At 66.7% G+C, this 12,337-nt stretch overlaps 3 protein-coding genes across 4 annotated transcripts; 2 read left to right on the top strand and 1 right to left on the bottom strand.

Moving 5' to 3' along the window:
• The first annotated feature begins 153 nt into the window (after positions 1–153).
• IFI30 (IFI30 lysosomal thiol reductase) lies at positions 154–2,325 on the top strand. Its single transcript, XM_075444149.1, has 7 exons — positions 154–316; positions 1,025–1,204; positions 1,278–1,352; positions 1,432–1,527; positions 1,802–1,954; positions 2,050–2,118; positions 2,193–2,325. Exons 1-7 carry the CDS (start codon positions 191–193, stop codon positions 2,256–2,258), a joined length of 765 nt encoding a protein of 254 aa, XP_075300264.1. The 5' UTR covers positions 154–190; the 3' UTR covers positions 2,259–2,325.
• Positions 2,326–3,386: 1,061 nt separating this feature from the next.
• Positions 3,387–8,590, top strand: MPV17L2 (MPV17 mitochondrial inner membrane protein like 2). The gene is given in 8 exon segments (XM_075444045.1): positions 3,387–3,432; positions 3,887–3,957; positions 3,960–4,152; positions 5,877–6,047; positions 6,791–6,867; positions 6,958–7,086; positions 7,170–7,290; positions 7,785–8,590. Coding segments are annotated over 7 exon segments (753 nt in total). The 3' UTR covers positions 7,236–7,290; positions 7,785–8,590.
• Positions 8,541–12,180, bottom strand: RAB3A (RAB3A, member RAS oncogene family). Of its 2 annotated transcripts, none has more exons than XM_075444046.1 (5): positions 12,094–12,180; positions 10,908–11,135; positions 10,540–10,658; positions 10,280–10,404; positions 8,541–9,940 (listed from the first exon to the last, which is right to left on the bottom strand). In XM_075444046.1, the coding sequence occupies exons 2-5, from the start codon at positions 11,133–11,135 to the stop codon at positions 9,750–9,752; spliced, it is 663 nt and encodes a 220-aa protein (XP_075300161.1). In that variant the 5' UTR covers positions 12,094–12,180; the 3' UTR covers positions 8,541–9,749. The 2 variants fall into 2 exon arrangements, with proteins under 2 accessions (XP_075300161.1, XP_075300162.1); XM_075444047.1 differs by having other exon boundaries at positions 12,031–12,126.
• Between the last annotated feature and the right edge of the window lie 157 nt (positions 12,181–12,337).

The following is a 12,337-nucleotide window of genomic DNA, read 5'->3' as shown; positions in this document are numbered from 1 at the left end:
CTGCGACCCCTCGCTCGGGGCCGGGGTGGCCGCGGTGACCGGAGCCCAGCGGCCCCGCGTGAGTCAGCAGCGTCGGCGTCACGAGGCGGCCGGTGGCTCCGGGCAGGAAGGGCGCGTGGAGGCGGGCGTAGCCGGGCTTTAAAAAGTCCTCACCGGGACGGCTTCGCCTCCACGGCACGCCACTGTCCCCATGGCCCCCGCCACGCTCCTGGCGCTGGCGGCCCTGCTGGCCCCGGGGCTCGGCGCGGCCACGCGCGGCTGTGACCCCCCGGCCCACCTCTGGTGCAGCTCGCCGGAGATCGCCGTCGCCTGCCAGGTCAGAGCCGCCGGTGCCAGGGCTGCCCCGGCCACCCACGCCGGGCAGAGCCGCCCGGCACGCGGGGACATGTCGCGACGGAGCGGCACGCGCGGGGCTGGAGCATGCGGGGACGCCGTCGCGGCAGCGCCCGGCCGCGGTACCCGGTGCAAGTGCCGGCTCTGAGCATCCCTGCGGCACGGGCTGGCGCACCGGGGGGATGCTCAGAGCCCGCGGGCCGTGCTGGCACCGCGGCACAGCCCAGGGGAAGCGCCGCGCTACGGCCGGACCCCGACCCCGGCCCTTCCCCAGGCGCTGGCGGTTCTGCTTTTTCAGCCTAAAACAGCTTATTCCGCCTTGAACGTCCCTGGACGGTGACACCGCTGCGGCAGCGCCCTGCGAGCCCCCCAGGCCTGCAGCCCCCACCCCAGGCGGTGGGTGCTGGGCTGTGCCCCCCACCCAGGCACATCCCGGCCCCGCTGGAGATGTTTTCCCCCGAACTATTTTGGGGAAGTTCCCGTGGAAAGCCCCGGCGCTGCGTGCCGGCAGCGTACGGGACCCTGCGGCTGCGGGACGCTGCCGGCCGCTCTCACTTCCCTCCCGGCCCTACACACCCTCATCCCCCTCCTGCCCCACGGCCAGGGGGCTTTGCCCCATCCCTTTGTGCATAGGGAGGATGGGGCTGCAGCCGTACCCCGCCGTGCCCCCCCAAAACCTCCCCGCACGCAGGCAGAGCGCCGCTGCGCCAACCTCTCGCGCCCGGCGGCCGCCCCGGTGGAGCTGAGCCTGTTCTACGAGAGCCTGTGCCCGGCGTGCCGCTGGTTCCTGGTCCAGCAGCTCTTCACCGCCTGGCTGCTGCTGCCCGCCGAGGCCCTCAGCGTCACCCTGGTGCCCTACGGCAACGCCGCGGTAGGAGCCGGCCCGGTGCCGCGGGCGCTCACCCCGGCGCCGCCGGCCCCGCTCAGAGCGGTTGGTCCCGCAGGAGAGGAACGTCAGCGGGAAGTGGGAATTCGAGTGCCAGCACGGCCCGGAGGAGTGTTTGGGCAACATGCTCGAGGTGACGGTGACGGTCCCCACGGTGCTGGCACGCGGAGGGGGGATCTGGTGGCCCCTCACCGCTCGCCCTGTCCCCGCAGGCCTGCCTGATGCACGAGGCCAAGAACTTCAGCACTTACTTCCCCGTCATCTTCTGCCTGGAGTCGGGCAGCTCTGTCACCAAGAACCTGGAGGCCGTACGTCCCCTTCCCCTGCGGCGGGGCCATCCCCGTCCCACTGACCCCCCACTCATCCCCCACACCCCGCAGCGGGGCCGTCCCCGTCCCGCTGAACCCCCACCTGCCCCCCACGCCCTGCGGTGGGGCTGTCCCTGTCCCGCTGACCCCCCACCTGCCCCCCACGCCCCGCGGCAGGTCCGTCCCTGTCCCGCTGACCCCCCACCTGCCCCCCACACCCTGCAGCGGGGCTGTCCCCATCCTGCTGACCCCCCGCCCGTCCCCCCCCCGGCAGTGCCTGCAGGTCTACGCCCCGCAGCTGGACGGGGGCCGCATCGCCGCCTGCGCGCGGGGGGACGCGGGGGCCGCCCTCATGCACCGCAATGCCCAGCTGACCGAGGCCCTCGACCCCCCGCACGAATACGTGCCCTGGATCGTCGTTAACGGGGTACGGCGGGGCGGGGGGGAGCGGGGGGCACTGCGGGGATCCCCACACCCCCCCCAGGGACCCTCCGCCCAGCGCCGTCTCTCCCCCCCCCGCAGAAGCACACGGACGAGCTGCAGGAGCAGGCCGAGGCCTCGCTGCTGGGGCTGATCTGCAGCCTCTACCAGGTGGGACGGGGGGCCCGGGGGGCCCGGTGGCTCTCGGGGAGCCGGGCCCCGCTCTACCGGCCGCTCTCTGGCAGGGGGAGAAGCCCAAGGCCTGCGGGGGCTCGGGGGCCGCCAAGGCCCCGGCCGGCTGCAGGCGCTGAGGGACGGCGCGGGAGCACGGAGCGAGCGGTGAATAAAAAGGATGGTTTGAGGGAAAAAATAACAAAACTAAGAGGCTCCGGAGCGGTGTGTGCGGGCGAGCGGGCGGCCCGGCGCCGGGGAGCGGCCGGGGGACAGCGGGAGCGGGGCTGCGGGGCGCCGGGCCTGGCCTCCGCCTCCGTACCTGTCATGGCGGCCTCCAGTGCCTCGGTAGGTGTCATGGCGGCCTCCTATAGGCCGGTAGGTGTCATGGCGGCCTCCTGTGCCCCGGCAGGTGTCATGGCGGCCGCCGGAAGCGGAAATTGCCTCGTTACGGGAAGCGCGCGCTCTTCCGCGTGCCGGTGGCGGTGAGCGGGGGGGGGCAGGGGGGGAACCGGGATTGGTCGGGGGGAACTGGGGGGCACAGCAGTGCGGGTTGGGGGAACTGGGGAGCACAGTGGGGATAACTGGGGGCACTGGGAGGAACAGCACGGTTAACTGGGGGAACTGGGGGGCACAGCAGTGCTAACTGGGAGAACTGGGAGGCACAGCAGTGCTAACTGGGAGAACTGGGGGGCACAGCAGTGCTAACTGGGGGGCACAGCATGGATGACTGGAGGGTATGGGGAACTGGGGGTGTGCTAACTGGGAGAACTGGGAGAGACTTTGTGGATAACTGGGGGGCACGGGGACTGGGAAGGTTGTCAGTGCTAACTGGGAGAACTGGGGAGCACGGTATGGATGACTGGAGGGCACAGGGGAACTGGGGGGGGTTACAGCTGTGCTAATTGGGAGAACTGGGGGAGACATCGTGGATAAGTGGGGGGCACAGGGCAAACTGGGAGGGTACAGCGTGGATGATTGGGGCACACAGGGACTGGGAGGGTGCAGTAGTCGTTACTGGGTAAACTGGGGAGCACAGTATGGATAAGTGGGGGGCACAGGGGGAACTGGGAGGGTACAGCATGGATAACTGGGGGGCACGGGGGAACTGGGAGGATGTAGTACTGGTAACTGGGGGAACTGGGGAGCACAGTGTGGAGAACTGGGGAGCACAGGGGGAACTGGGAGGGTACAGCATGGATAACTGGGGGGCACGGGGGGACTGGGAGGCTGCAGTACTGGGAACTGGGGGAACTGGGGAGCACAGTATGGAGAACTGGGGGACATGGGGGGAACTGGGACGGTACAGCATGGATAACTGGGGGGCACGGGTGGACTGGGAGGGTGCAGTTCTGGTAACTGGGGGAACTGGGGAGCACAGTGGGAACTGGGAGCATACAGCATGAATAACTGGGGGGCACAGGGGGACTGGGAGGGTGCAGTTCTGGTAACTGGGGGAACTGGGGAGCACAGTGGGAACTGGGAGCGTACAGCATGAATAACTGGGGGGCACAGGGGGACTGGGAGGGTGCAGTAGTGCTAACTGGGGGAACGGGGGAGCACAGTATGGATAAGGGGGCACAGGGGAAACTGGGAGGGTACAGCATGGATAACTGGGAGAACTGGGAGCACATCACAGATAAGGGGGGGTAAAAGGGGAGCTGGGGGGATACAGCGGTGGTAACTGGGGGAACTGGGAGGCCACAGCAGTGCTACCTGGGAGCACTGGGTTGCACAGCATGGATACTGGGGCACCCAGCATGGATACTGGGGGGCCCGGGAGTGGCTGGGGGGCGCGGGGAGGGGGGGCTCCGTCCCGCTGACTCGGTGGCAGGGCCGGGGGGGTCTCTGCCCGCAGGATGCTGGCGCGGGGCCGCCGGCTGCTGCGCCGCTGGAAGCCGCTCTTCGGCGGCCGCCTGCTGCTGCTGACCAACACGGCGAGCTGCGGCGCGCTGCTGGCCGCCGGCGACGCGCTGCAGCAGGCCTGGCACCGCCGCCGGCACCCGGCCACCCAGCCCCAGCCCGCCCGCACAGGTGACAACCGGGAGGGGGGGGGACACGCGGGGCTGCCCCACACGTCGTTTAGCTGATGCTCGTTATCCCCGGGAGGGTGATTAAGATCCGTCTCCCTGCAGCGTGCGAAGCCGCGCTCCCGCCGCGCCGTGCGGCGCAGGTGAAGGGCTGAGCGCGGGGAGCGGCCATGGATGGGGTTAAACCCCAGGGCTCAGTGCTGGTTCCACCATCAGCGGTGAGGGGGTTGGTGCTCCCTGGGTCGGTTTGGAGATGGCACCAGGCGGGAGTGTGGATCTGCTCGAGGGTGGGAAGGTCAGGGAGGTTCTGCTCCCCCTCTGCTCTGCCCCAGCGAGGCCCCATCTGCAGGGCTGTGTCCAGTGCTGGGCTCCCCAGTTCAGGAAAGGTGAGGAGCTACTGGAGAGAGCCCAGCGCAGGGCTGCGAGGATGAGGAGGGGACTGGAGCATCTCTCCTACGAGGAGAGGCTGAGGGAGCTGGGCTTGTTCAGCCTGGAGAAGAGAAGGCTGCGAGGGGACCTAATATATACTTACAAATATCTGCAGGGTGGGGGTCAGGAGGATGGGGCCAGACTCTTTCCAGTGGTGCCCAGCGACAGGACAAGGGGCAACGGGCACAAACTGAAGCAGAGGAAGCTCCAGCTGAACCCGAGGAAGAACTTCTTCCCTCTGAGGGTGACGGAGCCCTGGCCCAGGCTGCCCAGGGAGGCTGTGGAGTCTCCTTCTCTGGAGATATTCCAGCCCCGCCTGGACGCGGTGCTGTGCAGCCTGCTCTGGGTGACCCTGCTTGGGCAGGGGGTTGGGCTGGGGGACCCACAGAGGGCCCTGCCAACCCCCACCATTCTGTGAAGGCTCTGCAGAGGGGTCTGGACAGGCTGGAGCGATGGGCCAAGGCCAACGGTGTGAGGTTCAACAAGGCCAAGTGCCGGGTCCTGCCGTTGGGTCACACCAACCCCACGCAACGCTCCAGGCTTGGGGAAGAGAGGCTGGAAAAGGCCATGGGGGTGCTGGTCGAGAGCCGGCTGCCCAGGAGCCAGCAGTGTGCCCGGGTGGCCAAGCAGGCCAGCGGCATCCTGGCTTGGATCGGGAGTGTGGTGGCCAGCAGGAGCAGGGAGGTGATCAAGCCCCTGGTGAGGCCGCACCTCGAGTGCTGTGCTCAGCTTTGGGCCCCTCACCCCCAGCAGGACACTGAGGGGCTGGAGCGTGTCCAGAGAAGGCAGCGAGGCTGGGGAGGGGTCTGGAGAACAAGTCTGATGATGAGGAGCGGCTGAGGGAGCTGGGGCTGTTCAGTCTGGAGAAGAGGAGGCTGAGGGGGGACCTTCTCGCTCTCTCCAGCTCCCTGCCAGGAGGGTGCAGTGAGGGGGGGTTGGTCTCTGCTCCCCAGTAGCCAGTGATAGGACAATGGCCTCAGGTTGCATCAGGGGAGGTTTAGATTTGACATTTTGAAAAATTTCTTTACTGGAAGAGTGGTCAGACATTGGCCTAGGCTGCCCAGGACAGTGGGGGAGTCCCCATCCCTGGAGGGGTCCAGAAACCGCGTGGATGTGGCCCTTGGGGCCATGGTTGAGCAGCCATGGGGGTGTTGGGGCGACGGTTGGACTCGATGATCTCCGAGGCCTTTTCCAACCTGGGATTCTGTGGTTCCCCGGAGCCGGATCCTCTTTCGGGGACACCCGAAGGGCCGGTGACATGAATATTGCATCGCCGGCCGGCGCGGTGTCGCGTTGCAGGGCGCATGTTCGCCGTCGGCTGCAGCATGGGCCCCCTGATGCACTACTGGTACCTCTGGCTGGACGCCGCCTTCCCGGCGCGGGGCGTGCGCGGGCTGAAGACCGTCCTGAAGAAAGTCCTCATCGACCAGCTCGTGGCGTCGCCCGTCCTGGGCGCCTGGTACTTCCTCGGTACGCCGCGCCGGCTTGCTTCGGTGATGGGTGCTGAGCACAGCGGTGACGCGGTGCGGTGCATGGGCACCGCGTGATGTCCATCACCTCCCGGCTTAACACCGTGGACACGGGTTTCCCATGGACCTGTCCTCTGGTTGGTGCCACCGGTGACACGTTCTGGTGCGTGGATGCTGGCAAGACACCCGTCACCCCCCGGCTTAATGCCATGGACGCGGGTTTCCCACGACTCCCATCCTCCGGTTGGTGCCACCGGTGACGCGTTCCGGTGTGTGGACGCTGCCGTGACGTGGATGCGGGTTTCCCACAGCTTCCGTCCTCCGGTTGGTGACGCGTTGCGGTGCGTGGGCACCGCGTGATGCTCATCACCTCCCGGCTTAACGCCGCGGACGCGGGCTTCCCATGGCCCCGTCCTCTGGTTGGTGCCACTGGTGACACGTTCCGGTGCGTGGACACCAGCGAGACACCCGTCACCCCCCGGCTCAACGCTGCGGACGCGGGTTTCCCATGGCCCTGTCCTCCGGTTGGTGCTGCCGGTGACGCGTTCCGGTGCGTGGACGCTGCCGTGACGCGGATGCGGGTTTCCCACAGCTCTCGTCCTCTGGTTGGCACCGGCGCTGCCCTTCCCTCCATTTTTTTGGCATTTTTGGCATTTTTTCGGTGATATTTTTCGGCGCGCAGCACGCATGCCGGGGAGCGCGGCGAGCGCGCCCATCCCCGCTGATGTCCATCCGTCCCCGCAGGCATGGGCACGCTGGAGGGCCAGTCCCTAGAGCAGAGCTGCGAGGAGCTGAAGGACAAATTTTGGGAGTTTTATAAGGTAAATACGCCCTGCCGCGCTCTCCGTCGCGCCGGCGGCGTGGCCCGGGCCCGCGGCGGGCAGCGCCTGGCCGCTCTCCGCTCCTCGCAGGCCGACTGGTGCGTCTGGCCGCCGGCGCAGCTGCTCAACTTCCTCTTCGTCGCATCCAAGTACCGGGTGGTCTACATCAACGTGGTGACGCTGGGCTGGGACACCTACCTCTCCTACCTCAAGCACAGGGTGAGCGCCGGGGGCCGCGGCCGCGCCTCGACGGCCGCCCCAGCGCCCAACGCGATGCCTTTCTCCTCTTTTTTCTATTCCAGCCTGGCGGCCCCGCGAGCGCCGAGGACGGGTCGCCGCGTGAGAACCGGCGCGGCACCGGGGTGTGAAGGAGCGGCTGCGCCGGGGGACGGCGATGTGTTTTTCGGAGACTGGCGGCGAGAGGTTTGTTGGGCATCGCCACGGACGCGGCTTGAGCCGCCGGGGTGGCCGGAGACCACCTCACTGTGGCCCTTCCCAATTAACCCATCTGCTGATGGCCCTTCCCAATTAACCCATCTGCTGGTGGCCCTTCCCAGTTAACCCATCTGCTGGTGGCCCTTCCCAATTAACCCATCTACTGATGGCCCTTCCCAATTAACCCATCTGCTGATGGCCCTTCCCAGTTAACCCATCTGCTGATGGCCCTTCCCAGTTAACCCATCTACTGATGGCCCTTCCCAATTAACCCATCTGCTGATGGCCCTTCCCAATTAACCCATCTGCTGGTGGCCCTTTCCAATTAACCCATCTACTGATGGCCCTTCCCAATTAACCCATCTGCTGGTGGCCCTTCCCAATTAACGCGTCTGCTGATGGCAGCGATGGGTTGGGGTTCCTAACGAAGGGCGCGTCACAGGCTGGCCTGCCAGGTGATTTCTTTTCGTGTCCTTCCGCAGAGCCCGCGCTGCCGGGGCACGGAGGAGCTGCCGCGGCCACACGTTGCCACCGGCGAGGTCCCCGACGCCGCAGCCGGGTTTTTTCCGCCCTTCTCCAGGGCAGGGCTGGCCGCTTGCCCCCCTCCAGCACCCCCGGTCCCTTGCGCCCGCTGCCCCGTGCTGCTCCTCTGCCCTTTCCCCGCTGCGCTTGTGGCTTCGAGCTGGAGGGAGAAGCCCCCCGGACCCCCCGGCTCCGTTTCCCTCCCCGGCGTCGCGCGTGGGCTCGGCTGGGCTGCAGCCACCCCGGTTTTATTAAAATAGCGGTGCCGCCGCCGCGTCCGACAGCGGCAGAGCCCGCGCGGAGGCTGGGGGGGGGGGGGGGTTAAGGCCAGGGTTTTTGCGGGGTTTGGGGCACAGCTCCCCTCTCCCCCGCAGCAACCTGGGCAAGCTGCTCCCCTCCCCCCCTTCTTTATTTCCAGCATCGATGAAAATTGCCTAAATGTCTTTTTTTTTTTCTTTTGTATATTTCTATATATTATATCTTTTTATAAAGCTGTGCCTTGCAGCTCTGGCCTTGTCCCTCTGCCCTCCCCCACCCCCCATCCCTCCCACCGCCGCTGCCTCGCCGGGAGCCATTTAGTGAGCGCTAATTAAGAAACCAGATGGGGTTTGCTCCTCATCGGCGCGGGGCCGCGGTCACCGACACCGAGCGCGGGGCCCGGCCCGCTGCCCCCTCACCGCCGGCACTGACCCCCAGGAACCGGTGATCGGTGTCGATTTATTTCTTCACAACATTTCTTTAATACAGTGATTTTTAGGAAATTGTACTCTTTTGACACTTTTGACATTTGTACAGTACAGCGTTAACTCTTCCAGAGGTAAACTTCACAAAAAACAGGGAAGGGAGGAAGATGGTGTCGCGGTCAGGGAAAAGGGGGGGGGAAATCTATAAAATAAAGACACAGCGCTCCAAGAAAAAATAAATAGAGGGCAGCAGGACCCGCGGGTCCGGCGCCGCTGCAGGAATAACACCCCACTTCTTCACAGTCTCACAGAAGCACGGGACCACAGGAACACACGAGGAGCCGAACGCCCCGCAGCAAATTAGCCCCGCTCACCACCCCCCCCCAGCCCCGAGCCAAAACCTGGGGCTCCGTCACGGTCCCCGTCCCCAAACCGTGGCTAATTTGCTCCAGCTTGCTTGGCTGGCCTCACTCATGTAGTAGTATTTTTTTTTAAACCTTTAAATGATAGGTTTGGGGTGTTTTTTTTTTTTTCAAAGTGATATTCACAAGCAAGGTTACCACACTGAGGGAAAAAAAATAATAATAATAATAATAAATGCACCAACACGGCCACAGCACAGCAGGTCACGCGCACAGCGTCACTTCCTACGCCTATTTACAAGGAGGTTTTCTTATGTACAAGGAGGAAGACGGCGGGAGCATAAATTAGCATCTATTTATACAAATAAACAAGAGTTAGGAAATAATATCCATTCATCGGGGTGGGGGGGAGCCGGGCACAGAGAGCCCCCCGGGAGCTCTTGGGCAGGCTGGGGAGGGGGACGCGGGGAGTCCCGGCCGGGACGTGAGGGTTTGGGGTCCTGTGAGGGTTCGGGGTCCCATCGCAGCCCCCCCCTGTCCCGGGCAGCGCCCATCCCTGCTCCCGGGGGGCGATGGGAGCCGGCGAGGGCGAGCGGACGGAGAAAATAACATTTTTCGGAGAGGGGGGCTCGTGGAGAGAGTAAAAGCAGAACGGAGGGGGGGTTTCTACCAGCCCAGGCTTAAAAATAAATTAAGGGGGGGGGGGCATAGCCTAACTGAAGGGGGGGGCTCCTAGAGGGGCCGCAGCCCTTTCGGAGGCATCAGCAGCAAAACCCCCCGCGGGACCCCCAAGAAGAGGGGCTCGGGGGGGTGGGGGGTGGGGTGCACTGACCGTTTTTTTGGGGAGCGGAGGAGGGGGGCGGGGGGGGGGGGGCTGGCCCTAGCAGGCGCAGTCCTGGTGCGGGGGGGCCTGCTGGTCCGTGAGCTGGGGGCCCTGCTTGGCGCCGGTGACCGCCGGGTCGGCCGTGTCCAGCGACTCCGACATCTTCTCGCAGATGATGTCCACCAGCCGCTCGAAGGTCTGCTTGACGTTGATGTTGTCCTTGGCGCTGGCCTCGAAAAACTCAAAACCTGGGGGGGACACACACGTTGGGGAGGGACATCAGGGCTGTAAACCCCCACCCGCCGCCCGCCCCGCATCCGAAACCTCGTCCAGCTCCTCCTCCCCTCGTTAAATATCGAAGGGCGGTGGGTGCCGCGTGCCCGGACCACCCGGCGATGCCGAATTTCCCCCCCCCAGTGCAGTAACAGAAATCATCATCACACCCCGGCACTCGCGGCTTAATTACACCTTTTTTTTTTTTTTTTTCCCCCCATAATAAGGCACCGCTGCTAACGAAGCAGAATTACGGTGAGGGAATGGAGCCCCGCGGCGGGGTGGCCCCCCCCGACTCACCCACCCCGACTCACCCAGGTGCTCGGCGAGCTGGCGGCCCTTCTCCGAGGAGACGACGCGCTCGTCCTCCATGTCACACTTGTTCCCCACCAGCAGGACCTGGGCGTTGTCCCAGGAGTAGGTCTTGATCTGGGTGGACCTTCGGGGAAGGACACCAGGAGGACAATCACGCCGGGTGGGGGGAAGAGCGGTGGCACCGGGGGGGTCACCGGTGAAGGAAGGGGGGATGGGATGGTTGAGGGGGACGTTCCCCGGAGCCCGCCCGGGCGCTCACCAGTCCTGCACGGCGTTGAAGGACTCCTCGTTGGTGATGTCGTACATCAGGATGAAGCCCATGGCCCCGCGGTAGTAGGCGGTGGTGATGGTGCGGTACCGCTCCTGGCCGGCTGTGTCCTGGTTGGGGGGGACACAGGGGACAGCACCCCGTCACCCCGAGGACACCACAGCCTCTTGGGGTGCCCAGGGGGGACAGCGGGACCCCCAGCCCTCCCCACCAGCACGCTGGCATCACCGCCAGCGCTTCCAACCACGGCAAACGGCGGAGCAGCCCCCCCACTGCCGCCAACCATCACCAACCATCGCCCGCCGTGGGGACCGGGCGGGCGTCCCCCCAGGGTGGGGGTCGGGGGGGGGGGTTCTCACCCAGATCTGCAGCTTGATGCGCTTGTCGTTCCGATAAATGGTCTTGACCTTGAAGTCGATGCCGACGGTGCTGACGAAGGCGGGCGTGAAGGAGTCGTCGGCGTACCGGAAGAGGAAGGAGGTTTTCCCCACGCTGCTGTTGCCGATGATCAGGATCTTGAACATGTAATCGAAGTTCTGGTCCGAGGACTCCTTCTGCCCGTAGCGGGAGTCGGTAGCGGACGCCATCTGCAAGGTGGGGGGGGTGGGGGTGGGTAGGCCGTGACGGGGGGGCGGCGGCCGCGACCTGACACGATGCCGGGCCTCGGCGGTGCCGCCGTCCGGACCAGTTTGCTACTGGGAAGGCATCGCTGGGTCGCCCAGGGCCGGGCGTGCTGCCATCAGCCCCCGAAGGGCTCTGCGGGCTGGCTCCCCACCCCCCCCCCCAAAAGGAGGGACCCCCAGAAGGGGAGTGCAATCGTGGGGTGCGCAGACCCCGGTGCCTGCTGGCAGGGGGGGGCTGGCACCCTGGCACGGGTGCAGCTGGGGGTCTGCAGCTTCTCCCGCATCCATCCCCCCCCCCCTCACAAAATGGCACCCGCAGCGGTGCCCAGCGCAGGGCTGCGGGGAGGGGGCGCGGCGCTGCCCCCGGGGGTGGGGGGGTGCAGGGAGATGGGCGCTGGCCCGGGGCTGCGGGGTGCAGGGGGCTGTGGGCGCTGTGGGGGGGGATGCAGGGTGCTGGGGGGGTTTTGGGGGGGGGATGCAAAATGCTGGGGGGGGGATGCAGGGTGCTGAGAGGGTTTGGAGGGGGATACAGGGTGCTTGGGGGGGGATGCAGGGTTTGGGGGGGGATGCAGGGTGCTGGGGGGGTTGGAGTGGGGATGTAGGGTGCTGGGGGGGGGATGCAGGGTGCTGGGGGGGGATGCAGGGTGCTGCAGGGAGGGGGGTTTCAGCCCCCGCCCCTCCCCGCAGGCCCCAGCCTGGTGCACCCGGCCGGTCCCCGCCGCACCCCGGTGCGCCGAGAGCCCCCCCCGCCTCCCCATCCCCGCAGCGAGGAGCGCGGCCCCCCCGCCGCATCCCCCCCCGCTGCAGCCGCCATCCCCGCGCGCCCCGCCCGGCCCCGTGCCGCTGCAGCCCCCGGTACCGGTGCTCGGGGGTCGCCGGGGGGTCGGGTAGTGCGGGGGGGGTCGCGGGGGCGCGCGCTCACCTCCACCCCGCGCTCGCGCCGCCGCCTCCTCCTGCGGCAACTGCAGCAGCGGCGCGCGCCGCCCCGGCGGTTGCAGAGCCCGGATGACGTCGCCGCGGGGGGGGGGAAGGGGGGGAGGGGGCGGGGCGCGGGATGTAAATGAAGCTCTGACGTCAGCGGACGGGTCCAGGGGACGAGCGCTGATTGGCCGGAGGCGCGCTGTGATGGACAGCCGGCGGGTGTCGCGGCGGGCGGGGGAGATGAC

Source organism: Opisthocomus hoazin, chromosome 27, assembly GCF_030867145.1.
Source record: "Opisthocomus hoazin isolate bOpiHoa1 chromosome 27, bOpiHoa1.hap1, whole genome shotgun sequence".
Taxonomy (NCBI): domain Eukaryota; kingdom Metazoa; phylum Chordata; class Aves; order Opisthocomiformes; family Opisthocomidae; genus Opisthocomus; species Opisthocomus hoazin.
Note: the sequence above shows the minus strand (reverse complement) of the source record. Positions and strands in the feature narration are given on the sequence as shown.